Source organism: Ciona intestinalis, chromosome 7, assembly GCF_000224145.3.
Source record: "Ciona intestinalis chromosome 7, KH, whole genome shotgun sequence".
Lineage (NCBI taxonomy): Eukaryota > Metazoa > Chordata > Ascidiacea > Phlebobranchia > Cionidae > Ciona > Ciona intestinalis.
The window spans coordinates 5,582,481-5,608,782 of NC_020172.2; the positions used below are offsets into that span (position 1 = coordinate 5,582,481).

The following is a 26,302-nucleotide window of genomic DNA, read 5'->3' on the forward strand; positions in this document are numbered from 1 at the left end:
GAGATCGAAAACCGTGTGGATGAGGTTCATGGGGAACTGAAAGAAGGTTTATTTAACGGGTTGCTTTCATTTGTGGAGAACGCCCACTCTGTAAATCATGGCAACCGGATCCAGATTCCCACGGCTGCGTTGGTGACCGGGGTAAACATTCCTGATCACTCAGAGTTGTTTAGCTCGTTGAAAAGTAAAGTTACAACGAATGTTTCGCCCCATGTTGTCCTGCTGCATTCTAAGCAATGCCTAACAATGAAATCAATGATGAAAGTTGTCAGTAGGCAGTTGATTGCTAAAGTAGATGACACAGAGACCCAAAGTGAGGGTGAAAATGAAGATGACGCAGATTTAGAATACATGAAGAAAAAGTTCTCCGCAGTTACCATGACAATGGTTCGAAAATGGTACGAAAAACAACTTAAACCGACCCAGTCTTCACCAAGTAAGAAGAAACAGCCAAAACTTAGCGTTATTACCCGAAAACCAATTGTAATAATATTCCAAGACCTTGAAATGTTCAATCCCAACATTTTGATTGACTTTATATTAATGTGTAGTTTTCACTCCCCATTTTTACCGTTTGTATTAATACTCGGTATCGCCACCTCATGGCTTGACGTCTCACAACGGCTCCTCCCACATTCTGCATCCATTCACCTCGCTGTGAGGAAGTTCCTCGCTCCTACTTCTTCCTCCCATCTCGCTCTCATTATGGACCGTATCCTCCTCAACTCGGATCTTCCGTTCAAGCTCAGCGGAAGATCATTACAGCTTCTCTTGGATGTTTTCCTCTGCAACGATTTCTCGATCTTAAACTTCCTTCACAGTTTAAGGTACTGTGTTTTAAAACATTTCCAAAACCAGCCCGCGAGTGTTTTATGTTCGTTGTCGCCAGACAAGCTCGCATCGATTGTCGCAAAACTTACGAAAAGTGAACTAAACTCTCTACGAAACGTAGCCTCAGTGAAACAGTTTATATCAAATGAATCTAACTTGAGCCTCAGCAAAGACTCAAACTTTAGGAAAGAAGTTCTTCAATGGATAAAAGGTTTACGGATATATTTTGAAGTTTATTTTCCTGTATTGCGTTCCCTCCATGCGTTAACAATGGTATTCACACACCACCCAATGGGGAAACAACTACGAGAAGTTTTCTGTCTTTGCTATAAATCTGGCGTGGAAAATAACGATGGTTTTAAACAGACATTACTACTGTTAAAAGTGACATCAAAGGACCAATTAATGGAGGTTCTTCAAAGCTGTATTATTGCTCTTGTTGGGGGAAAATATTCAGAAAACGTAGACACACAATTTCATCCGTTAACTGCTGTTGAAAAGTTCCGAAATTTCATTTTAGAGTTGGAAAATTTGAATGATACTGCCGCAGAAGAAGAAGGGACAGAAGAGATTGAAAACGAGCCTTTAGAAACCGTTAAATATGCTTACCAACTACAGGAAAGAATAAGGAATAGATCCAAGCAGAAAAAAAGGAACAAAATGACAAAATTTGAAAAACTGCAAGAAGCAATTATAAATTATCTCAAAGGTTTTTTTGAGTTTAATCTCAGACCAGTGGTGGCTTTGCCTTTGCATGAAGCATTTTACTTTGACGATACAATGACAATCAAACAACATAAAATGGCTGCTCCGAGGTTCGCCATACAGAAAGCACTATCAGATCCCGGGCATTACCTCAACTTACAATCTATAAGTGAAGACATAGCTACACCAGAGATGCCGGATATATGTATAGCTTATAAACTGCACACTGAGTCAGCTAGCATTATAAACCTATACGACTGGATGACGGCCTTTCACACAATTGTGCATTCTAGTGAAGAAACTTGTTCAGAAATCGACGAAATTACCCAAGCCAGATTTATAAGAGCTGTGTCAGAACTTCAATTACTTGGTTTTATTAAACCAACGAAGCGTAAAACTGATCACGTACAGCGGTTAACCTGGTGCCATGGTTGAGTCTGTGATGTCATAATGAACTAATATAGGTCATAGTTTGTATTTTAAAAAGAAAAATGTATATTTGGAGCAAAATGTATGTAGTGCCATTTGTTTTGTAGATTGTAGTTATGAGTAAAACATGACCCTTATAAAGGTCATTGTTGATATATTTGGAATTTCCAAGTAAAATAAATATTTTAAAATTATTTTAAAAATTTAGCCATAAAGTGTTTTTTTTTGGAATATAAGGTTTAAAAATTGTGTTTAAAATTGTACAGTTGTCATAATTTTTATCCATTACTGTTAGTCTGATATCTGAAGTTAAACATAGAATAATTGTTACCCCAGGGATGGCATTCTCCGCTACTAACTAAAGTTAGTCGGTCGCGGTTACTACTGGTTAGAAATTTAGGGATGCACATTACAGAATAATTAGGTATTCTAGGATATCCTAGAATACTTTATTTCGAATCTAGAATTCCGAATCTAGAATTTCGAATCTTTTTATATTTATAGGAAAAAATAATTTTACCCACATAAGTCAGTTTAAAGACTCTTTCATAGCAGCCTTGTTGGATCATGAGCTGTAAAATGATCAAAAATTGTACTATTGGGTAGTTTTTGCGTCATAAAACGTATAGCAGGCTATGAAAAGACGTTACGAAACGTTTACTCTCGAAAGTCCCACAAATACGAAATTTTTTTTTTTTTAATTTATAAGTTTCAAAAAATGATAATATAGTTTATGAGAAGACGTGTAATGACGTCATTAAACAGAATACCGAATCCCGTAATTAGATTCGAATATAAAAGGATTCGAATCTCACGGATTCGTAATTCTGTAATGTGCATCCCTACTACTGGTTACCGCGTTTTTTTAATCGACCGATTAACTTTCTTTGCATTACTTATTGTAGAAGATAGACAATCGATTCTGGCAACTTTTTTTAGTCGGTCGATTTAAGCGGCGACTGGTTTAGTTGGTAGCTGAGAATGCCATCCAAGGCTCCAGCTGATTATTTACCTAAAAGTTTGTTAATATTTCTTTATATTTTCCAAACTTTTTCCTCACATTGCTTCCACCAACTACTGCCATTTATTTAAAGTTCATTTTATAAAAAACCTCCAAGGTCTTTTGGTTAAGTTGGGTAAAATGAGGCAATAATCTATTTTTAGCCACTACTGTGGCAGAAAGTAAAACATTGAATAAATGTTGTTCTGTGCGCATAGCTACGACTGCCATTTATTTAATGTTCATTTTATAAAAAACTCAGGTCTTTTGGTTAAGTTGGGTTAAAAACGAGACTAAATTTAAATGGAGTAATACACAATGTACTCTTCGGGGCTTCCCCTTACCCCATCCAAGCCCCGACCACCTTCTCGAGGAACCCCAACAAGAGGGACTCCCCCCCACGAACCCCGTCAAACCAATCGGCCCCAAAAGTTGCCCCCAATAAGAAAGAAATCTTCAGGGGTAAGTTGGGACATTGTATAGCGTGATCAAATTGTTTGTAGACTGGTTCTTATAGAACAGAATCTTGGGAAAGTTGGTACACTCTCTACATTGTATAGGACTTTAGGGTGATCTAATTGTTTGTGAATAAAATGTCCCCTTTTATACAGTTAAACCCCCTGTTTATGCAGTTAAACCAAAATGAAACATATTTTATACAGTTAAACCAGGTGGTGTAGGCGACACAAGTCGCAATGATTTACAAATATCACTTGCTAAAGTTGCTATGACTTCTTTATTGCTAAAGTAACTTTGTAAACTGATAACTTTGCTCAATATGTCCTTGATGTATTATACCATTACTCAGCAGAAATCCCAAGTTGACCATAGAGATAATAAACATAATGAGTCGTCAAAATCAGGCAACGCAAATCCAGAAGGTGAAAAATGAAATATATTGTTTAAACTTGGGTTGTAGTTTTATTATTAATTACTATTTCTATTTGTTGTTTTGATATCAACAATTAAACTGTCCCCTTAATGAAATGTTGCTTTCCTATTTATATGAAGTTAAAATTATTATAAATACAATCGCCTTTACAATTTTTGTTGAATTATAAAAAATGCCAGAAAATCTCTTTCAGAATTAAGGTGGCTGTACACAGTATCCGGAATTCGTCCGTTTTGTCCAGATTTCGCTGCCGCATGCGGAACTCGGTAATGGGTTTGCATACGACTTCGCATGCGAATTCATTGCATGTCGGATACTGTGTACAGCCACCTTAAGGCTTCAAAATGTTGATTCTTAAAACAATAAACTGCCAGAAGAGCTATTAGGCTTTAACATGTCTGGCAACAACAGCAAAGCTTTATGTTAAATGACTTGTAATAAATTCCGCGAATCTGACCCTGATCTGATGTACATGTAGTTGAACAATTCTAGTATAGTGAAATGCAGTAAGGATCCGGTGCTACGAAAACGTAACCAACAAAAATCAAGTCCAACCACTAGTAGTAATTGAGAAATATATTTCGCCTAAATGGCATCGTCAGTCTCTTATTCAAATAGAAACAATTCTTATATAGTGGGGTGGGGGAAGATGGGACACCTTTTCATTCTATTTTCTCGTCCCATTTGGTAGTAAACAAAGAACATTTAAAGAATTATAAAACCGTATTACCAGGACTCCTATAGGCCGTTGTAAAATGTTTAAAACCTGTTCAGGACATTTGGATATCACGTGTTAAAGGTGTCCTATCTTCCCCCATCCTACTACATGTTAAAGTATTTATTTCATTATATCTTCTTCAAGGAGCTGTTCCCACCATTGAAACGACCGATGACGAAACTTCTTCTTCTAAACTAGGGGAAGATCTGTTTTTAAGTGAAGACCCACCCAGACCGAGGTATTGAATGTATTAGTGGGGAGAAGACACGACACCTTTAACACATAATGTCTAAATATTCTGATCGTGTTTTAAACAAATAACAACAGTCTATGGAAGTCATGAGGATACGGTTTTATAATTCTTTGAATGTTCTTTGTTTACTACCAAATGAGACCTACATCTGAAGTCTCAGGCATTCACAAACCTTCTCCACTTTCTAATGTAAACTATTATCATTGAAATCTTATATATTCCATAGAAATCCATTCAACGATTTGGTCCACCCCATCACCCCCCCTTCCATGTGTGGGGACGCATCACTGGGTGGCGCTGAAGGGCTAAAACGACCTCGAATAAACCCCAATAATTTACATGGAATACAGGTGATGTTTTTATATCAGTATATCATTATTTAGTCCAAGTTTCAAAATAGAAGTTTCATTTATATATGGACCTGTTTGTTCCCCAATAATTTACATGAAGTACAGGTCATAGTAACTTTTGAACTCTATTGTATATTAATAGGAATTTTTTACGCTTTATATTGATATATTATTATTTATCCCAAATTTCAAAACAGAAGTATAGTAGGGTGGGGGAAGATGGGACACCTGTTCATTCTATTTTCTCTTCCAATTTGGTAGTAAGCAAAAAACATTCAAAGAATTAGAAAACCGTATGTTTACAACTCCCATAGATCGTTGTTAATTTTTTAAAACAAGATTAGGATATTTGGATACTATATGTGCTAAAGGTGTCCCATCTTCCCCCACCGTACTATATCATGTATATGTGTACCTGTTTTGCTGTTTGTTCCCCAATAATTTACACGGAATACAAGTAACGAATGTTCTACATTATATTATATATTACTGTTTATTCCAACCACAAGTTTCATGTATTTATATAATAGGATATATATATATATACTTTTTTCTCGTTGTTTCTTTTATTATTTAAAAAAATCTTTCCACTAATTGTTAAACATAAGTTTATGTATAATATGTTTTCCTTGTTTGTCTTTAATAATTTAAAAAATAATGCTGTCTCCACGGCAAAGTATCTGGTTTAATCTGCAACGTTCCTGCTACAATCTCAATCTTCTGTTTGTGGGTTTTTCAAAATTTAAACCTTCTGTTTGTGGGGTCTTTCCAGGCATCGAAATCGCAGGAATTCACCCCCCAGGACCCCTCGTCACCAAGCACTCGTATAACATGTAGAAGCGCTGGGGATATGAGGAAAACATTGAGGGAAAGTGAAGACAGAAAACCCTTTGTTGTGTTCGGGATCAAACAATTCAGGTAAAGGTTGCTCGTATTTTCGTTTAATGTTTAACAATTAAGACAGCTGTGTTATGTATATATGAGGTCAAACAAATCAAGGAATGGTAACTTGTATTTTCTTTTACTTTTAAAAGTTGAAGGCAATGATGTCATATATACATTGTGTCATTATTGTTATTTGTAATATATATTTGTAGTCAAACAGTTCAGTTATTTTTGTTTCGATTATTAGAAAGAATAAATGAATGTAACTTGCTTTATTCTTGCTGGAAAACAACAGTCGTTATAACTCGGGTAAAGTAATTTGAAACAGGAATGACAGATTTAGAACACCTGTTTTAAGTCTAAAATGGCTGTCACTATAGATTTTGCTTCCATCTTTTTTGTTTAGTTTTTTTTATTTTTTTTTATTCTTAGTAAGACAATTGTGTCATAAATGGGCTCTAATGTTGTATTGAATCTGACCAAAAAATTTCTGTTTCTTTCTTAGACATGAATTGGACAAATGGAAGAAAACAAAGAAAGTTTACAAACTACAAGAATTCTATCGAGCTGTATTTGATTCGTTTGAATCCATCAATGAAACATTCAAGAAAAACAGGTGATGGTTCGCCAATGTTTTGTGCGCCTTTCTTTTTTTACGAAATGCGTTAAATTTATTTTTGTTCTAGCATGTAATAAAGACTAGGTGAGGGTTTGTGGGGCCAATGTTTTATGGGTAACGTTTTCTTTTAGTTTTGCTTCTTAGGTTTAACAGCCGCCGATTTTTTAGAAATGCGTTTTAATTTAGTTTTTATCGTGTTATAATGGCAAAATGAAATATAGACTGTTATCTTCCTGTTAATTGGCTTGGGAACCAGGCACAACTTATGCAAGATATATTTAAATATAGTATATATAGACCTTTTGGTTCTTCTGATAGAGTTAAACCTTAATGAAGTCTTGCCAAATGGCAACCAAAATATTGGAATTAAATTAACATTTTTTACCATAGAAACCAAAAACCTTACATTATGCCTGGTAGCAACAGAAGTAACAGAATATTAAAATATGATTTCAATCTTTCAATGTAAAAGTCCCACTTAATCCTCACTGTTGTAGCTACTCAAACACTTAATGCTTCCCCCTGTAAGTGGTGGTTATACTTAAGTGTTTATTGCCCCATTATCTCAACATTTTGAAACTTAAAAAGGGGAATTCTGTTTGAAGTCTGCTGTTACGTGCTCTGCTTGCTTATTCTGAGTTATATAATGTTATCAAAGTTACAATCATGTGTATTGATTAGCATTATAGTAATGCGGGGTAATATGGGACAATACTTATAGTGGCGTGGGGTAATACAGGATTATTATTATAGTAATGTGGGGTGATATGTGACATATTTAGCACCTAATATCCAAATATCCTGATCGTGTTTTAAACAATTATTTCGATCTATGGGAGTCGTGAAGATGCTGTTTTACAATTCTTTGAATGTTCTTTGTTTACTACCAAATAGGACGAGAAAAAAAATGAAAAGGTGTCCCTTTTTCCCTACCCTACTATTTAGAAAAAAAAAAAGCCGTTAAAATAACATACAAACTTCCATAAAACAGCGTTCCAAGCTGCAGGTCACGCAATGGGCGAAGTTCGAGGTGGGTGAAGCGTGACCGGATACCGGACCCGTGTTTGCAACACAAGTTTGTGGGGTTGGTGTATGAGGTGCTGACGCTAATGGTAAGTTTGTGGGGGGCATGTATGAGGTGCTAACGTTAATAGTAAGTTTGTGGGGGTGTGTAAACGGTTTGTATTGTATATGGGTGAGGCCCTATAATGAGGCACGCCATGGGACCTGGAATTTAGGCCAGAGTTGAATCATTACCCCAACATTGTATATGCACATTCTATTTTATGTTGGTGAGGTATATCCCAGCAAACGGTGTGGTACAAGTTAAATGTGCCAAAGGGTACGCAGGGTTGTATAAAGACACTGTGTGTGTGAAGTGATCTATTCTGAACAAGTTAAGTCCTGGTCAAACTATGTTTGAATTTATTTACACATTTAGTAATGAATACGTTGTGTTTATGTGAATGAAATGAATGTTTCTGTTTATGATGTCATAATCATGTACAATCAAGGTGTAAACAATGGGATTTATTCAAAATAAACACTATTGTTCCAAACAATTAATATCATTCAATCCATTGTTAACTTTATAATGGCCATTATTACAGTTGTCTTACCCATTGTTATTCTTATAATGGGTATTATAACAACACAAATTTCATTGTTAATAGTACTTAAGTTGGGCAGGATTAGGAATAAATGAGAATTGCCACTTTATGTAACTTGAGTCTATTGTATTGCTGGCTCTTGGGAGGTTTCTTTGTTTAGTAAGTTTTACAATGAAAACATATTGTGACCTTTTGTTATTAAGGGCCACGGTACCGCGCCACGGTCTTTGGTACCATGCTATAATACATTGTGTTATTTATGTTTTATTTGATGAATTGTACATTGAAAACATATTGTGGCCTTTGTTATGAGGACCATGGTATCATGCCATGGCATTACGGTACCATGCTGTACAGTATGTTACTGATAAAAATTGCGTAAGGTTAAACACATATAAACTTTAACACAACTATAGTAATATGTCAGTAATGCCGGAATAGTTATTTTAAAAACACATTAATTTTTTGTTAAGTTAAATTCAATATACTTAAACTGTGGAAACAGATTATAAGCAACTCGTCTATGATGAATAAGCCATTATATTAAAAGCCCAGCCTACTAAATATTATAAATAATATATGTTCAAAAGCACACAGTCAAATCGGCAAGCCTGTTTTAATATCTTTATATTATCTACATTATAAGCATTGACATTGGTTCTGTTATAGTTATTATATTATTATTGGCGCCAAACTCCTATAAACACAGGGGAGGCAGGGATAGTTAGACACACAATCCTGTGAAACAAATCCAACTTATTGGTTGGACTTATTGGATGTTTCCTGATTAATGCAGTATAGAAATTTTTCGAGTTGTCCTGCCCACCCTGCCACCCCAGGTTTGGCGCCTATGAAAACATTGATATGTTTATTTAATGTTATATTTATGTTAAGTTAATATTTTTCCAGCCACGCGAAGTACAGAAATTGGTCTTGAAAGGAATTGTCAATTGTCTTCTCAATGAATGGAAAAGGTGATTATGACGTCATAAGGGCTATTATTATCAAATACATTATTCATGCTTTGGCTGGAGTACAATGAATATTTGAACTCAATTCTTTGAATACCATATTATAAACACCAACCTAGTTGTATTGTTGTAATAGACGATTAATTTTGTGAATTTATTACAAATTCTTCTGTCGACAATAAATAACTCAATTGGTAAAAAAGGTTAATTTCATTATACCAACGTTTTGTCTGCTATACAAATTATTAATGCAAAAGGACGTAAAATGAAAAATTAATAGGGTCACCAATAGTTCATAGGGTCACCAGTAGTTCATAGGGTCACCAATAGTTCATAGGGTCACCAGTAGTTCATTTATTAAAACAAATATGTTTCTCTACCTTTCATGGTTTGTGGCTCTTTCAGAGACACTTAACCCTGTGGCCCCCTGCCCTTTAACATATTTATATAAATTTAGTTGTAAGCGGTACGAGGTGTATGAAACAAAACACCTGTGTTATAACAACTGATGTTGCCCCGCCATGCGAGGATAAATAAGTTACATTCATTCATACATTTATTCAAAGTTTAGATTGTATTTTTTATTAGTAATTTAGTTTTAATGCCTACTTTTACCAACACCAAAATAACCTTATCATTCCCACACAAAAACGTGTTATAGCAATTGTTGTTGCCCCACCCCTCCAGAATGATTAATGAATTATTAATACATTCATTTTCAATAACCTTTAACCCCCTTATAACTAGTAAGCGGACACCAGGTGTATGAAACAGAACAACCGTGTTATAACGACTGTCGTTGCCCCGCCATGCAAGAATAAATAAGTTACACACGTGGTAACTTGTAAGCAGGCACGAGGTGTATGAAACAGAACATCCGTGTTATAACAACTGTCTTTGTCCCACCAAGTGAGGATAAATAAGTTACATTCTTTCATCTTTAACCCCCTTACAGCGCAAAGCAAGAAAGTGACCTTCGTGCTTACTTTATTTTGCTGCAAAACCCCTTGTTTACCCAAACCAACACGTATGGTGTGTTTGCTCATCTATTGAGACAAGTGGCTACATTCAATGAACATGACCAAACCCTGGTCACTCATTGGTTAAGAAGGTAAGCTGTTCTGGTTGGTTGTTTTACTCCCTAAGTTTTTGTAGGATTGTGGAAATACCCTTTCAGTAAAAATGTCACCGTCGGATTTACATCTTCTACAACCCTGAGTTTTGTAGAACATGCTGGTTTATGAGTAGTTTTCTTTGTTTGTTCTTTTAGTTACATAAAACAGACAAATTTTAACTTCTCCCATCGCTAAACAATGGCTCCTAACTTTTGGTGAGCAACACTGGGTGTATTTCCTTTGTTTGTTCTTGGGCATCATTTACCCTACAGCAACTACATAGCTTGCCTAACAAACAAACAAGCAGACGAGTTTTAACTTGTAACATGGTTTAGTGCAGATGGTTTAGGTTTTTTAAGTAAAAGTTTGGGAATGAAATTTTTGTCATATATATATTTATATGTGTATGGGTTGTCATGTTTGTATTAAACCTGATGAGAAAATCCGTGTTTTTCGTTTTATGTAATATTCAAAACAATAAATATTTTAATTTTCAAAACTAATCTCCCTAAAACCACACCCCCTTTCAGATTGTCGACGCCCAGGTTTCGACCAATCATAGAGAGGATACATCAGTTCATACAACTCCGTTTATTTCCCGGCCAATCAGAATTACCTCCCATGTCTAACTGTGGTTGGTGGATTCCTTCTGCGGTCAAAGTGCTTTCAATGCTAAGTTAGTCGACTATACTGGTTATTGTAAATACTTTGGTTGGCCCCATTTCTCTATGTGAACTAATATGTATATTAATTTGTTAAATGCTGCTGGATTTCACTTAAAAAAAAAAAAAGGTTTTGGTATTTTTTGTTACATCTATAGACTTGGACGGGCACGAAGTGTATGAAACAGAACACCTGTGTTGCCCCGCCATGCATTGATAGATAATTTACATTCTTTCATAAACCCCATATTTCACAACCCCAATTAACCTGATAGTGTATCATAACTTATTCAAAGCATTCATACCCATGTTATATGCCCATGACCCCCATCTTCCCATGTTTAACCCCTCTACCCCACAGACAAAGCGAACGAGATGATAAAACCTCGCTTGGTTTCGTTCCGTGAGTTTTACAATCACAGCATCGACCACATTGATGTCACTGCAGAGTATCGACAGTGGGAAAACCCCGCCTCACATTCAGGGTTGGTTGTTTCCATGGGAGTTGTGGGCTAACTATATATATATTGAGTGTTGGGTTATAGACCACTTTGGCTTAAATACAAAAAAAAAACACTTCGGCTTTAATCTCTCTTCTAAAATAACAACAAAACTACAATAATAAAGTACGCAGCATAGGTGTTGGGGTAATGAGTCAACTCTGGCCTAAGTCTTATGTCCCCAAGCCTCGCTCTAGGTCCTCACTCATATGGAATAGAATGTTAAACATTATGTTTGATACAGCATTTACATTCACTATCATTGCATTCCAGATTCACATTCTGTCAGTTCCCCTTTATCCTTAGTTTACTGGCCAAGTTAAAGATCTTACGTCGCGACCAGGAACGTGAGATGATTCGAACAGCACGCGATGAACTTGTCGAGTTCGTTAGGAGGTGTGTGATGTCATTGGTTGTGATGTCATTGGTTGTGATGTCATCAGTTGTGATGTCATCAGTTTTGGTGTCATTGGTTGCGATGGCCTTGGTTGCGATGTCATCAGTTTTGATGTCATTGGTTGTGATGTCATCGGTTGTGATGTCATCAGTTTTTTTGTCATTGGTTGTGATGTCATCAGTTGTGATGTCATAGGTTGTGGTGTCATTGGTATTAATCATGCCATTACTTTGTACCAAATTATTAAATATTAAATTAATAAATTCTGTCTATTTATATATTTACCAACTCAATTAAACACATTACTTCATATGTTGCCAATTTTTATTACCGGCCACATTTTATATGATATTCATGTTTAGACGACCAACACGAGTCCCCTGTGTGAGCCAACTCTACTTAAACATATCGGTTAGGCGTCAAAACCTTCTGCAGGATTCGCTCGACCAAATATATGGGTAAGGGTCATGTATTATGTTTGTAATAATGTGGGTGAGGTCTTCAGTGAGGCACACCTGAGACCTGGGATGTAGGTATATTACCCCAACACCCAGGGTGCTACCATCTAGACCCCACTGAGGCAGTTTATAGACACTTAATAATAGAGATTCTATTCTATAAGGGTGAGGTCTTCAGTGACGCACACCCGAGACCTGGGATGTAGGTCTATTACCCCAACACCCAGGGTGCTACCATCTAGACCCCACTGAGGCAGTTTATAGACACTTAATAATAGAGATTCTATTCTATAAGGGTGAGGTCTTCAGTGAGGCACACCCGAGACCTGGGATTATAGGGTGCTACCATTAAGACCCTGCTAATCAATTTATAAACACTTTTAGAAATCGCAAACAGTTGAAAAAGAAGTTACGAGTTTCCTTCATTGGCGAACCAGGATATGACATGGGAGGTTTAACTAAGGAGTGGTTTCTACTATTGTTGAGAAAGGTGAGCTACTTGGGTGGTATTTGAACCTAGGATCCCTGGTTCTCCAACCCTGACCTGGATTCGAACCTAGGATCCCTGGGGTATTTGAACCTAGGACCCCTGGTTCTCCAACCCTGGCCCGGATTCAAACCTAGGATCCCTGGTTCTCCAACCCTGACCTGGATTCCAATCCAGGAACCCTGCAACCCTGGCCTAGATTCGAACCCAGGATCCCTGGGTCTCTAACCCTGGCCTGGATTCGAACCCAGGATCCCTGGTTTTCCAACTCTGGCCTGGATTCAAATCCAGGATCCCTGGTTCTCCAACCCTGGCCTGGATTTGAACCCATAATCCCTGGTTCTCCAACCCTAGCCTGGATTCCAAGTCTATATAATATTAATTTAAACATCAACATTTTACACTCCAGTTAAAGACTGTACAATGTTACTGACAATTTTGCATAACATGTAGACAAGACACTAACATCTTACTAATACAAACTTCAGGTTCTAGCACCAGACTATAACACATTCGTATACAACAACAAATCTCATTGTTACTGGTTTGCGGACAATGGTTGTGAAAACTCGTCGGATTTGTTCCTCGTTGGCGTTGTATCCTTTATTATTATGAATATTTTAAATATTAGTTTGGATTTTTGGATATTTTTGTATTACCAGCATACATATTTATCCTCGCATGGTGGAAAACGACAGTCGTTATTACACAACTACAGCATGGGTGATTGTTTTTCTGTATGGCTGACAGTTCAGACAACCCATCAGTAACCACTGAGTTGGAGCAATTGCTGTTGAGTGTCTTGCCCGAGGGCAAACTTTTTATATGTTGTATGTCTGACAGCAATAGTTTTGTTTTATATTTTTTCTATGTAAATTCTTTTAAACATTTGCCTTAACTTACCTATAATAGCTCATGGGGTTAGCAGTTTATAACTGCATAACATTAGACATAAGGTTGCCGCTTGTGTGTTACAAAAAGTTGCTTTCATCTGTCCCTAAATCTGGTGTGCAACAACCTGACTCCATTTCTGGTCCCAATATTTCTGAAACTGGTTCACCTGTTTCTGGCCAAACTATTCAACAAACTGGTTCAGCTGTTTCTCAAACTGGTCAAACTATTTCCCAAACTGATTCAACTAGTCAACAATCTGGTCCAGCTAGTCAACAATCTGGTCCAAACAGTCAGCAATCTGGTCCAACTAGTCAACAAGCAGAGAATGAAAAAGAGACAATCAACCAGAATCTTTGTGGTGTGATTCCAGTAACACTTGAAGATTACAGAAGTATTGACCCTGTAAGTAATTATTGTTATAATTTAAGACAGGATTTGAACCCAGGATCCCTGGTTCTCCAACCCTGGCCTGGATTCGAACCCAGGATCCCTAGTTCTCCAACCCTGGCCTGGATTCGAACCCAGGATCCCTAGTTTTCCAAACCTGGCCTGGATTTGAACCCGGGATCCCTGGTTCTCCAACCCTGGCCTGGATTCGAACCCATGATCCCTAGTTCTCTAAATAACCCTACATTACCCCTAGGACATGGTGAGAGGATTAGAGGAATTGTTGAATTATGATGGGGATGTGGAAGATGACTTTGGACTGACTTTCCAGGTTTGTTACTTGTTTAGTCATTGCTAGTCTGATGTCATTGCTGTGTGGATTGACGCTTGCGTTGTAACTGAAAGATACTGGGTTCGAAGCTCGGTACTGTTACTTTGTGGGCCGTGTGTTTCCTTGGACAAGATGCCATTGACTTTCCCAAGTGGTCACTTATGTGTAGCACCCTGTGTGTTGGGGTAATGGGCCAACTCTGGTCTAAATCTCAGTTCCCATGGCGTGCCTCACTGTAGGACTTCACCCATATAGAATAGAATGTGCATATACAATGTTGGAGTAATGGGCTAACTCAGGCCTAAATCTCAGGTCCCATGACATTTTTTGCTACAGAACCTCACCTATATACAATATATTAACTATCCAGACCACCCGAAGTGAACTAGGCAACATACGGAGCATTCCATTGAAACGGGGTGGGGAAGAAATATCGGTCACTGAGTTTAATCGTGACGAATACGTGCAAGCCTACTTGGAGTATAAGATGAATAGATCAGTGTATAGGTGGGTTGTCTACCTTGGATGTGACTTACAAGCTACCACGTGTATACCTTGATGGTTTTTATATATGGCTGACAATTTGGACAACCCATATTGAAGCAATTATGGTTAAGTGTCTTGCCCAAGGACATATGTGTCCAAAATAGTAGCAGTGCCCAGCCTTGTACTCTGTGCCCCAGTGCTAAATTAGTACTTTTTTTTATAACAAACTTCCAGACAATTCCTTGCATTCCACCCACAAGTTGGTATGTGTTTAACTTTGAGTGTCATTTTTTTCCTGTGTAATGACAATTTAGACAACCTATATTAACAAACTCTGTAGTTAAATACATTATATTAAACCTAACACCCCTTCTAGGCAATTCCTTGCATTCTACCACGGTTTCTACACCGTTTGTTCATCTAATGCATTAACTTTCCTTTGCCCTGAGGAACTTGAAGTGTTAATATGCGGGAATGCTGTGTTTGATTTGAAAGATCTGAAGAAACATACAGCTTACCAGGTTGGTGATTGTTTATGAAAATAACACTGTGGCACTGAGGTTAGGCGTTTGAATTATAACCGAAGGATACCGGGTTCAATGCTCGACACTGGTAGCTATATGTGTCCTTGGGCAAGACTAGTAGTGACTTTTCATTTTAACTTACACAATGTACAACTAAACCTGCTTGATACTGATACCAATACTGACAGACATACGTAGCCTTATGCAAGAGACAGTTAATGTCGTCCAGGTTTTATAAAGTTGAGATATATAAGAATCAGTTTAAACTTTAGTTTCAACAATGTAAAAAACATTTCCTTTTCAAATTATTTTTTCTTAACAAGTTATTTGTATCACAGGGTTACCGTAGCAATGACCCAACCATAATTTACTTCTGGGAAGTTTTACTATCGTTGCCACGGGAACTACAGAAAAAGTTTCTCCACTTCTGCACGGGGAGTGACCGGGTACCAGTAGGTGGCATGCAAGAGCTCAACTTTAAAATTGTTCGGACACCAACTGCACAAAATATGTGAGTTTATAATATTTATGGTTTTTTCACTTGTATGCTTATATATATATTTATATATGCTTTGGTGCAATTTTCCTCAACTACTTTTTGCACATTTTTTGTTAAATTATGTATAGTAGGGTGGGGGGGGGGGGAGATTGGACACCTTTACATTCTATTTTACCCTACTATATATGCTTATTTTTTAACTTTAACAGGCTCCCAATGGCACACACATGTTTCAATCAACTACTTCTCCCACCTTACGGCAACAAACAACATTTAGAAGGAAAATTAATCATAGCTGTGAGTAATGCAGAGGGGTTTGGCCTTGAATGAGTGGTGTGATGTCATAGGAGGAACCTATGATGTCACAAGGAGCAGCTATGATGTCATAAGGGGCAGCTGTGATGTCACAGGGGAGTGTTTAGTTGCCTTGTATGTGTTTATCTTGCATGTGTAGTTTGTAAATTCCACCCCATGTTTCACACATTATGTGGTAAAGTACTAATTGTTAAATATGTTGTAATACTTCAGTATTGGTATCTGCTTATACATCAGAACAACTAATTTACAATCCATATACTATACGCCTCAAAATTGTTGGTTTCAAACTTACGTAATTGCCTATTGTACAATTAATGTTAATTTCTGGTACTATACTACAGTCGTACTCTGGTACTATTCATATCTTTGGTGCTTTACCTTTGAACTGTGATTATTTTTGCACCTTTTCTATCCTCGACGCGTTTCTCCCTGAAACTAAAGTGTCCGCACGCAGCACTGTATCAGTATTTAGACTGTGTTTGCTGTGTTTGCTTTCAAACCAATTAAAACTCATATTTGTTAAACTATGTTGTTAATATTCAAGTAAAATTTTAAAATTGTAACTTCATTGTCATTCCGAAACTGTACTATGATGTCATAATTTGAGATTATTACTAAACAAACAAAGTTACATTCTTTCGTTAAAAATGTTTCAAAATTTGTTTTCATGCTCTTTGTAAATTTTGACGTAGTTTTTGTGATTTCAATAAAATGGTTACCTTGATTTAGATTAAGAATTTACTACAAATGATAGATTTATTGTAAACAGTGAATTATAATAAGTCTGAAATGGATATTTTGACAACTTTTGTACAGGTTATTCCTTTATAATTACAATAATTGCTAAAATTTCTCCAGACTTATATAATGTTTGGGGTTATATTTTCTTTAAGTAAATATATCAATATACACTGCTTTGTTTGTGCTAATTATAAATATGCCAATTATAAGTATGCCAATTGCCAGAGTAACATGCGTTTACAAAACACCCCCATTTAAAATCAGTGTTGCACAATACAAATACGGATTAAAATAAAACAAATTATTACCGCTCTAAATAAAGACAAAATACAAAATCTTACATTATATTATTAATAAACAACTTTAATCGAATGAAATAATTGAATAAAGATCTAAAATTTATTAAATTCAGCGTTTAAAATTGCAACTTTTGGGTTTTGGTAAAATTGCGTACACACTGTACACGATTTTTGCTTGAGCATATGTGTTGTTACAAAAACAGAATACTTACTCGAAAAATTCGTGATTTCATCAATTCAAGGCTAAAAACGAATTAAAGCAACTATGGACCAAGTAATGGCATGGGTTGAACCCGGGAAACAATTCGCAAAGGATTCTATTCGGCTTGTAAAAAGATGTACGAAGCCCGACAGAAAGGAGTTCCAAAAGATCGCGGTTGCTACCGCTATTGGATTCGCTATAATGGGATTTATCGGTTTCTTCGTCAAACTGATCCATATTCCCATAAACAACATTATCGTCGGTAGTTAAGAAGAATATGGGGATGAATTATGACTTTTGAAATGGATTATATCTCATATGATGGTCTTGTTGTGGTGGTGTGTTTATAATGTATTAGTTTTGTGTAGTAGTTGGTGTTTTTGTCATATTTGACATGTTTCTAACTGCTTAAATTAAAATTGGTGTTTATCGCGTTATAATTTTGTCATGTTTGTTACTTTAATGATCATTGCAACTTGTTCATCTTATTATATATTATAATATAAATTTATCAGGGTTTAACGACAACACTGCAAATCAATTTGTTTGCGGATTTTCATCACCAAAATTGTGCAATTTTTGTTGGTTACTAAAGTTTAATTCAAAATTTTCCAATGCATAAGTACATATTCACAATTGCCCTAATTCTGTACAGAAATTTCACTATTTTGTTGTGTTAGAACTTGTTACTTCCTCATAAAACACTGGAAGACATTTGTAAAAATATGCAATTTAGATCAAAATTACATTACATTAAATTAGCCTAAAAAAAATTTTTAATGAGTAAATTAGATTAAAAAATTATGTGTTTCTTTCTTTACATGCAGCTGTAAAGTTAAGCTTGCTTGGTCAATTATTGAATGAATTTTGACCATGGGTAAGTTGGATGTGTCGATGTTGAGGTATTTGTCCCCTGAAGACATGAGAGTGTTAACTGCTGTTGAAATGGGAATGAAAAATCATGAGATAGTTCCCGTGTCTCTCATTGCTTCAATAGCCAACCTCAAACACGGTGGAACTCATAAAGTAGTGAGGGAGTTATCAAAACATCGGTTGCTGGCGTTCGAAAAATCGAAAATGAATGCAGGGTATCGCCTTACCAATAAAGGGTAAGTGGGATCTGAATTATCAGTTTGTTTTTATCATGTTTAAGTATAATGTTACTTCTTGTTCTATTCTACTTGGGTGAGGTCTTATAGCGAGGCATGCTATCGGAACAGTGATTTAGTGATTAAGGTGTTAAATTGTAATAAACTAGAGACAGGATCACATTTAAGCCTATATGTAAATGTTCACACCCATAACTTGACCCCATACACCCAGGTACGACTACCTTGCATTGAAGGTTCTCTCACATCGAGACGTCCTTCATTCTGTCGGCAACCAGATCGGGGTGGGCAAGGAATCTGACATTTATATTGTAGCTGGTGAAGGGGGAGAACAACTTGCATTGAAGATACACAGGTTGTTTGGTAGTATTTGCGTATTCAGTGGACTTGGGTTTCTAAACTTCTTGGTTATTGAGAAAACGTTGGTAGAAAGTATGTTTAGTCATTTGGTGTCTTTTGTGCCCCTCCTTTTACATACATTATAAAACTTCTGATCTTTTATACAAAATCTCTCTTTTAAGAGAGCATTTTAGTGTTGGGGTAATAGAGCTACATGTCTTTATGAAATAATAGCATATTTGTAGTTGGTGTCACTGCTTTACATAACCTACACACCCATTTCAATAATTTCATCCCGAACAGACTTGGTCGAACATCGTTTCGACAGTTAAAGAACAAGCGCGATCTCCACTTGAAAAGAAACACAGTTTCGTGGATTTATCTATCGCGACTCGCTGCCACCAAAGAATATGCTTATATGAAGGCTTTGTATGAACGTGGGTTCCCGGTTCCAAAACCAATCGATAGCAATCGTCATTTAGTTGTGATGGAACTTCTGCAGGCTTACCCTCTTCAACAGGTATTGTGATGTCATAGATTGTAATAGATTATAGTCTGTGATGGTGGTGCAGACTTACATGAGAAGCTCACTCATAACTAAAACTTTCAAAAACACAACAGTTGCGTGCTTGTTTCTATAAAACAGCTTAAACTTATTGGCTGTGAACCCGTAATGTTTACTCATCAAACTGTGAAATTTCCTGTTAGGACATGAATTGCACAATAACCTGACACCCAAGCGCTACCACATCAACCAGTATATATGTTTAAGGGCTGCCACTTCCCTAAAGCCATACACTTAAACAAAACATCTTATCCACAGATCCACGAACTCAGCGACCCAGCTGCCGTTTTCACTGAGTTAATGCACATGATACTTAAGCTTGCAAACCATGGTTTGATTCACGGTGATTTTAATGAGTTTAATCTCATGCTTGATGAAAACGATCATGTGACCATGATTGATTTCCCTCAGATGATGTCTACTTCTCACAAGAACGCAAAGTAAGTAATTTAGATGTAATTTCCGCGCAAGCATAGGTGCCAAACTTTATCCAGTAAACATATATATGTGTGAAGCCCTACAGCGGTGACTTATTTGGGCATACAGACTGGTCTGTAGTTTAGACCCCTGTTATTTATTCCAGAGTTGGCCTATAACCCAAATAGTTGTCAACACTTTATTAGTAAGTAAATATTACATTAATTACAATTACAACCAATAAATTAGATCAGTTTCATAGAATTGTGTGTCTAACTATTTCTGCCACAGCCTACAGATGTTTTTATGAATAAGTTATGTTAGTTTAAAAGAACGGGTTCGTGACTTTTCTTGTGTTTAACTATTACCGCCTCCCCTATGTTTATGAAACCTCAATGTGATAAATAACTTACATTCAATCAAAACCAACTAACTAAATATCCCAGGTTTTATTTCGACCGAGACGTGGCATGCGTTCGTGACTTTTTCTTCCGGAGGTTCGGATTTGAATCCGAGGATCTTCCTCAGTTTGAACGGGATGTTCATAAGGAATGCTCCATGGATAAGTTAGTTGTTGTGCTGTTGGAATTATAGGGGTTGGGGTTGGAATTATGGGGGTTGGGGTTGGGATTATGTGGGTTGTTGTATTCAGGAGTATTAAGTGGTTTCTTAGCTCCTCAATCTTTCATTTTAATGCTTCATGGATAAGTTAGTGGGAGTTACAGGAGTTGTTGTATTCAGTGGATTCTCAGCCCCTTGATCACGATTTAATTTTTATGTTTCATAATAAGTGCGTGGGGGTGGAAGTAGTTTGGGGTGGGGGGTAACTTCAATTATTCATGCTCACTTCTTAACCCTGTAGTTGTACCTAACAAACTTTAGTCCAAAAGCTAAACAAAGTGTTATGTGTTATTTGTGGCCTTGTGGGTACTTAACCCTTGATTTATATCTGCATAATTTCTAGTTCTCGTAGATGCTTTAAATTCTACATGAAAATTGGTTGCCGTTTGTTCTGTGGGTGTTGTGTCAAAAATACTGGGTAAATTTGTAAGGGGTGAGGGTCGTGGGAGGGATATTAATAATTTTATTTTGTGGAGTTAAAATATTTTTGTTATTTAGGGAAATATCGGCGAGTGGGTTCACGAAAAAAGAAAAGGAAGAGATGGAAGATTTGGAGAGAGAGTTTCAGAGGCAAGTGGAGGGAGAGGAAGAGAATGAAAGAGAAGAAGAAAAGAGTGAGAGTGGGGAGGAAAAGGATAATGAGAAGGAAGAGGAGAAGAGTGGAAGACACCTGGAGGAAGAGGGAAAAAGTGGGAAAAAGCTTGATAGTGGTCAAAAGTTTGCTATTGATGAAAAAATTGTTGAAAATGTTGACATTCATTCTGAAACGGAAAAAGAAGATGGAATTGTTGCAAAAGTAGATTACATAAATACAGAGGTTTTGGAAGAACTAGAAGATTTATCAATCGCGAATTCTCAGTTTCGGCCGTTTAGAAATGAGGAGAGCGTAAAACTGCCAAGTCATGTTACGAAATATGCCCCATCAGCATCTATGTCGAGAACAAGCGTGTCTGAAGAACAAATTAAACTTAGAGTTAAAAAAAATATTTCTGTCCAGAAAAAAATGGCGCTTCACAGAAGATTAATGAAAGGAGAAGCCTCGATTGTGACCAAACAAAGAAGGGAATTGCGTGCGGAAGTTAAATGCGGAATGTCTGACGACTTTTTTTAATTTTTGTGAATATAAGAGAAATAAAGAAATCATGAAATTGCAAAGTTTTTCCTGCAAAAAAGGGGGTTTATGCAATTTTTTGTCTAAAAATTGATGCTTGTTATGCGTGGGTGTTTAAAAAGTTTAAAAAATCATTTTATAAAAAGCGTGTGACCTTTTGGTGCATTTGTATTATATCTTTAATTATTTATCACAGCAATAGAAATTTTATGACTTTTATAAGATATCTATGATAAATCTACAATGCTACATAGAGATCAAAATTTTTCTAGTTTTTAAAGGGGACACGTAAACAGAATCTGACAGTTTGTTTGCCCATATATTCATATTTCGACTTAAATTTATCGTAAAGGCGGTGAATATTTGGAGGATATGATTTCAGACTTTTTATTATTCGGGTAAGTACTTTTGGGTGTTAATTTATCGATAGTATTTGGCGAATTTTAGTAAAACCGTCGTTATTTATATGTTTATAAAAACAGAAGTCGTTTCATAAATTTATCGTTTTCAGGACTCTACTCGTGAATGCGGGAGCCGTTTTAAACTTCAGTTTGTAAGTTTATTAATTCTACAATAAGTAAATGTTTTTTGTAAAATAACTTTGATTTGTTTCAACGTATTTACGCCTGTTGTTTTGTTCTTAATTTTAACTAGGACTTATGGTTTTAATTTAAAACAGAAAAAAGAAGAAAACTGATCCAAGTTTTGGAAGCGAACAATTAGCACCAACTACAGGTATTTATTTTACTTATTTGAAACAACTTTTGTGCATATTAACATAATAAATTCGAATTTAAAAATCCTAGTCCCGAAATAAAAGCATCTCTTTCTCCACACGCAGGCGACAAAATTCGTGAATTTCTTGGAAACCTTCGTTATTTTCGCTTAGTCATCGCAATGTGGAATATTTTTATGATGTTTTCTATGATAATGTAAGTTTTTTAAATTCTGTGAAACTTTACTGTATTATTGATTTATGAATTATCTCCAATATAAACATGTTTTTAACTCTAAGCTTGTTTTAGCAACTGTGGTTTTGTTGCTATATTATGTCCTTTTTGTTTAAATATTTTTAAATCTTCGCTACCATAATCGAAGAGACAAATAAAAGGTATTATTATTTATTCAAATCTTTTGTTTTCAGATTCTTTGGATCTTGAATCTTTTTGAATGAAAAGATATTTTAACTTGAAAAATATTTATTTTTGTTTGTAAAAGCACAAACTACAAACTGTACAGCGTAGTTATTCATGCACAATATTTTCTGGTAATGGAATAGTGTTATAGTGTTTCTTAGCATTGCTAAACCATTATTTATCCATTATGTGATTACACAGATATAACTTTAGCAAGAATCCTTTTCTAAGCAATGTTTGAAATAGTAAACTTACGAGCAATTATTCTGATATAAAATTGTTGTGGTGCAAATGTATGACACGATTGTTGAATAAAGTCTTTATTTCTCCAAGTGCAAATATGAGTTTCGGGTTCACATATTAGGGAGGAATAATGAACTTGTACGAGGAACCCAATTCATGTTAAATGTTCAGAAAGCATGAAGTCAGATGCCATTGAGTTGCAGAACCAAATACAAAATATTTGAATGCATAACTTGATGCAATTGGAAATAAAGGGTCCCATAAGAAAGTTTCATACTTCAAAAAATGATAGCTAAATGTGAATGAAGTCATATAGTGTACCATGGGACATTCATGATGTAGCCTCTAAACTGTTTCGCAACGACAAACAAATAAGTCAATAACAATAAAAAAGTTCCCAATAAACCTAGAATGATCAATTGAGAATAGATTGTAAAGTCATTTGCATTTGAAAACCAAAGTGTTTGCAATTAGAAGTCGGTCACCCTTCCTTTTCGCTCCCAATCTCCATATCTTGTAGGTTCTGGTCCCCTGGGACCATTTATTTCACCAGTTTTAGGATTTACATTGTTGGGGAACGCTGGAAAAGAACATATCCTTAAAAGGGTGGTTATGATAAAGTTGTTTAGATATCAGTGTGTCGCAGAGAATTTGGCATTGTGGATAGCATGTCAATCTTTAGTCTAGAGGATATAGGTTTAAAGCATCCGCCCGTAGCATAGAGGTTACAGATTCTTAAGCTTAATGATGCTACCATTGTAGATAGGGTACCTAATAAAACTACAAGTTGCACTGGTTACAGATATTTTGGTTATTTCAACCAGAAACGCTACGCGGCCACGTCCAATAGATGTCAAATGACCATACGAGTTTTACAAACCAACTTTTGGTCCGATACCTCGAATGGCTTTTGAGTTATGGTCAAAAAACCATAACCAATTGCAAACGGTTGCAGATATTTTGGTTTGCAACCGCCCGCAACCTGTAGTTTTATTAGAGACCATTGTAGATGTTTGTTCTTGGACATAATAATTAACAGCAATTGCTCCAACCTATTGGTCCCTTATCAGTTGTCCAGATTTTTAGCCATACTGGAATATAATCGGTACCAAAACATGTAGGGACTTTTCATGCTTACATATTTAACATTGCCACACAATTAGTGAACTAAACTTACGTTCATATGCATTAGTAGAAGACGTAATCGTAGAATCGTCGTCCAATTTTCCTTTTGGAGTATTCGGTTTCTTCGGTGGTACGGCAGGAATTTCCTTTTTCGAATAAAACGCAGAAGGAATAATTCTTTGGGCAAAATTTGCCGTAGTTTTTTGCGCGTTTGGACTAATGCTGTACCTAAGCAAACGAGACATGTCTGTTGTGTTGTCGCTTTTACTCAATGTTAATAACATTTCTTTTATTGCAAGTGAAAATTTCAGATACCCCAAGATAAAAATATATATCACAAACGATATTATAGCCAATTAATAAAAACAAAACGTGCGTGTGTTATGTTTGTGATTCGCAATTTTAGTTTAGTTTTTGTTTTGTTGTACTTTAAAATATCTCGCTCCCGAATAGTTTCCAAAATATTGAAAAGCTTACAGTCGTTACGGTTGAGTAATTTTTACGAGTATTTAAATGACGTGACCAACTTTATTTTTGCAGTTTGTGCAAAGTTACTTTACAGTGCGGTGGTCTTGATTAAGCAAATATTCAAAAAATATACGTAAAAGCACAGAATGTATTCTCCAGCGGTAAGTTTTGTACTTGTAAATAAACGTCCAGGGTGCTACCATCTAGACCACACTGGACAGTTTATAGACACTCAATAATATAGTTTCTCTTCTAAAAGAGTGAGGTCTTTAGTGGGGCATACCTGAGACCTGGGATGTAGGTCCATTACCCCAACACCCAGGGTGATACCACGTTTATATAACCAATCAAACCACATTATAAACATACATCATATCTATTACAGGTGGGTGTTGTTTACATCTTCAACCTCATAGTTGGAACGGGAGCTCTAACTCTTCCCAAAGCCATGGCATCAGCTGGTTGGCTTGTCAGTTTAATATTACTTACTCTATTAGGGTTTGTGAGGTTAGTGTGATATTTTATATTACAACTCTAAGAACAAGTGAATAATGAATGGGCACATACCAGTATAAAATGTGAAAATACTAAATATGCATTGCATAGCTCTGGAACCACCTGCCACAGTACTGTGGTTGTGTCACTGCTACTATTACGGGGGAATGTGTCCTTAAAGTGTATGAAACAGAACACCAGTGTTATAACGATTGTCGTTGCCGCATCATGACAGGATAAATAAGATACGTTCATTTAAATTAACATTCTCATTAACATTCTCATAGTCACTGCAATCATTACAACAATCTGACCAATGCTACAGTGCTTAGAGCTCTTGGATTTTACCCAGAGGGTACAAGGTTCAAATCTTGACACTGCCACCGTTGTAGGAGTGTTTTGTCTTTGGTAAAGACACTTAGCGGCAATTTTCCAATCTCAGTGGTCACTAAATTAAAAAATTTATTACAAATTATTCGCATTGTTTCAGTTACATCACAACTACATTTATGGTTGAATCCTTGTCGATCGCCAACGCTTGCATTCGAAGAAATAAAAGAGAAAATTTAAGTGAAGTAAGGTTTATGTTTATGTGAAACTCATATATTGCTATCAAGCTGATTTAGGTTGATTGTTTTGTTGACACTTTGCAGCAACTCTAAAATAACTTGGTACAAAACCAAATAATATATATATATATATATATCACTACTTTTGTATCTTTATAACTTTGAGCCTTTATAAGGTTTATGTTTCACTCTTAGTATTGGCTTATATAAAGACTTCACATCCAACTAAACTCCTGTGGACATCACATTTTCAACAGGATTCAGTTGCTGCTTCTGACACCGATTCCGACTCCAATCGTTCCATAAACCCACCGCCTCCCATTGATCCAACGGAACGTAGCGCACTGCTGGATTCTGCTTCATGTCAGTTGGTTTGGTGGTACAATTATTGTATATACTGGGCTGTAGTTTGGGAGGATTATAGAAATAGTTAGCATTTTTTTCCGGTGTGCGGCACATTGCTTAATAAGCCTGCCCTAGATGCTGCCACCGATGTAGGCGTCTGAGTTGTTGGGCAAGACACTTAATGGCAATTCCCTTA

General features: G+C 36.1%; 6 protein-coding genes across 8 annotated transcripts in view; 5 read left to right on the forward strand and 1 right to left on the reverse strand.

Moving 5' to 3' along the window:
• Positions 1–2,013, forward strand: LOC100177877 (origin recognition complex subunit 3; the record flags this gene model as incomplete). The annotated part of the gene is given in 1 exon segment (XM_002121199.5): positions 1–2,013. A coding segment is annotated over 1 exon segment (1,971 nt), but the record flags the coding sequence as incomplete, so codon positions are not given.
• A 799-nt stretch (positions 2,014–2,812) lies between these two features.
• Positions 2,813–17,051, forward strand: LOC100179398 (probable E3 ubiquitin-protein ligase HECTD2). Of its 2 annotated transcripts, none has more exons than XM_018812508.2 (21): positions 2,813–3,427; positions 3,777–3,846; positions 4,720–4,813; positions 5,055–5,178; positions 5,951–6,096; positions 6,569–6,679; positions 7,674–7,794; positions 9,202–9,266; positions 10,219–10,374; positions 10,909–11,054; positions 11,402–11,525; positions 11,814–11,936; positions 12,300–12,395; positions 12,780–12,885; positions 13,371–13,478; positions 13,795–14,178; positions 14,420–14,494; positions 14,865–15,001; positions 15,357–15,501; positions 15,843–16,015; positions 16,213–17,051. In XM_018812508.2, exons 1-21 carry the CDS (start codon positions 3,284–3,286, stop codon positions 16,331–16,333), a joined length of 2,769 nt encoding a protein of 922 aa, XP_018668053.1. In that variant the 5' UTR covers positions 2,813–3,283; the 3' UTR covers positions 16,334–17,051. The 2 variants fall into 2 exon arrangements, with proteins under 2 accessions (XP_018668053.1, XP_002125794.1); XM_002125758.5 differs by having other exon boundaries at positions 3,227–3,427; positions 3,774–3,846.
• Positions 17,052–17,344: 293 nt separating this feature from the next.
• On the forward strand, positions 17,345–21,881 carry LOC100177064 (serine/threonine-protein kinase RIO2). Its single transcript, XM_002125497.4, has 6 exons — positions 17,345–18,672; positions 18,887–19,027; positions 19,315–19,531; positions 19,835–20,016; positions 20,440–20,559; positions 21,113–21,881. Exons 1-6 carry the CDS (start codon positions 18,437–18,439, stop codon positions 21,723–21,725), a joined length of 1,509 nt encoding a protein of 502 aa, XP_002125533.1. The 5' UTR covers positions 17,345–18,436; the 3' UTR covers positions 21,726–21,881.
• Positions 21,882–21,884: 3 nt separating this feature from the next.
• LOC101242487 (small integral membrane protein 7-like) lies at positions 21,885–23,195 on the forward strand. Its single transcript, XM_004226183.4, has 5 exons — positions 21,885–22,123; positions 22,237–22,278; positions 22,405–22,460; positions 22,567–22,657; positions 22,870–23,195. The coding sequence occupies exons 1-5, from the start codon at positions 22,098–22,100 to the stop codon at positions 22,883–22,885; spliced, it is 231 nt and encodes a 76-aa protein (XP_004226231.1). The 5' UTR covers positions 21,885–22,097; the 3' UTR covers positions 22,886–23,195.
• On the reverse strand, positions 23,169–24,616 carry LOC100184899 (succinate dehydrogenase assembly factor 4, mitochondrial-like). The gene is made up of 2 exons (XM_002126683.5): positions 24,282–24,616; positions 23,169–23,684 (listed from the first exon to the last, which is right to left on the reverse strand). Exons 1-2 carry the CDS (start codon positions 24,511–24,513, stop codon positions 23,575–23,577), a joined length of 342 nt encoding a protein of 113 aa, XP_002126719.1. The 5' UTR covers positions 24,514–24,616; the 3' UTR covers positions 23,169–23,574.
• Positions 24,617–24,745: 129 nt separating this feature from the next.
• LOC100182531 (transmembrane protein 104) overlaps positions 24,746–26,302 on the forward strand; it is an 8,554-nt gene continuing 6,997 nt past the window's right edge. Inside the window, exons 1-4 of one of the 2 annotated variants that reach the window (XM_004226184.4) lie at positions 24,746–24,858; positions 25,083–25,204; positions 25,683–25,767; positions 26,019–26,124. In XM_004226184.4, coding sequence (XP_004226232.1) covers positions 24,844–24,858; positions 25,083–25,204; positions 25,683–25,767; positions 26,019–26,124 — 328 coding nt within the window. In that variant the 5' untranslated portion in view covers positions 24,746–24,843. The remainder of the gene's footprint in view (positions 24,859–25,082; positions 25,205–25,682; positions 25,768–26,018; positions 26,125–26,302) is intronic. The other variant, XM_018812697.2, reaches the window with a different exon arrangement.

Coding starts and splice junctions, on each gene's coding strand:
- LOC101242487 (XM_004226183.4), top strand. CDS start 22,098: ATGATTTCAGACTTTTTATTATTCGG. Junction 22,124..22,236: donor TCAGACTTTTTATTATTCGG/GTAAGTACTTTT, acceptor TATCGTTTTCAG/GACTCTACTCGTGAATGCGG. Junction 22,461..22,566: donor ACAATTAGCACCAACTACAG/GTATTTATTTTA, acceptor CTCCACACGCAG/GCGACAAAATTCGTGAATTT.
- LOC100177064 (XM_002125497.4), top strand. CDS start 18,437: ATGGGTAAGTTGGATGTGTCGATGTTGAGGTATTTGTCCCCTGAAGAC. Junction 19,532..19,834: donor AGGCTTACCCTCTTCAACAG/GTATTGTGATGT, acceptor TCTTATCCACAG/ATCCACGAACTCAGCGACCC. Junction 20,017..20,439: donor ACTTCTCACAAGAACGCAAA/GTAAGTAATTTA, acceptor TAAATATCCCAG/GTTTTATTTCGACCGAGACG.
- LOC100184899 (XM_002126683.5), bottom strand. CDS start 24,513: ATGTTATTAACATTGAGTAAAAGCGACAACACAACAGACATGTCTCGT. Junction 23,685..24,281: donor TTCTACTAATGCATATGAAC/GTAAGTTTAGTT, acceptor GTTCTTTTCCAG/CGTTCCCCAACAATGTAAAT.
- LOC100179398 (XM_002125758.5), top strand. CDS start 3,284: ATGTACTCTTCGGGGCTTCCCCTTACCCCATCCAAGCCCCGACCACCT. Junction 11,055..11,401: donor CAAAGTGCTTTCAATGCTAA/GTTAGTCGACTA, acceptor TCTACCCCACAG/ACAAAGCGAACGAGATGATA. Junction 11,526..11,813: donor AACCCCGCCTCACATTCAGG/GTTGGTTGTTTC, acceptor ATTGCATTCCAG/ATTCACATTCTGTCAGTTCC.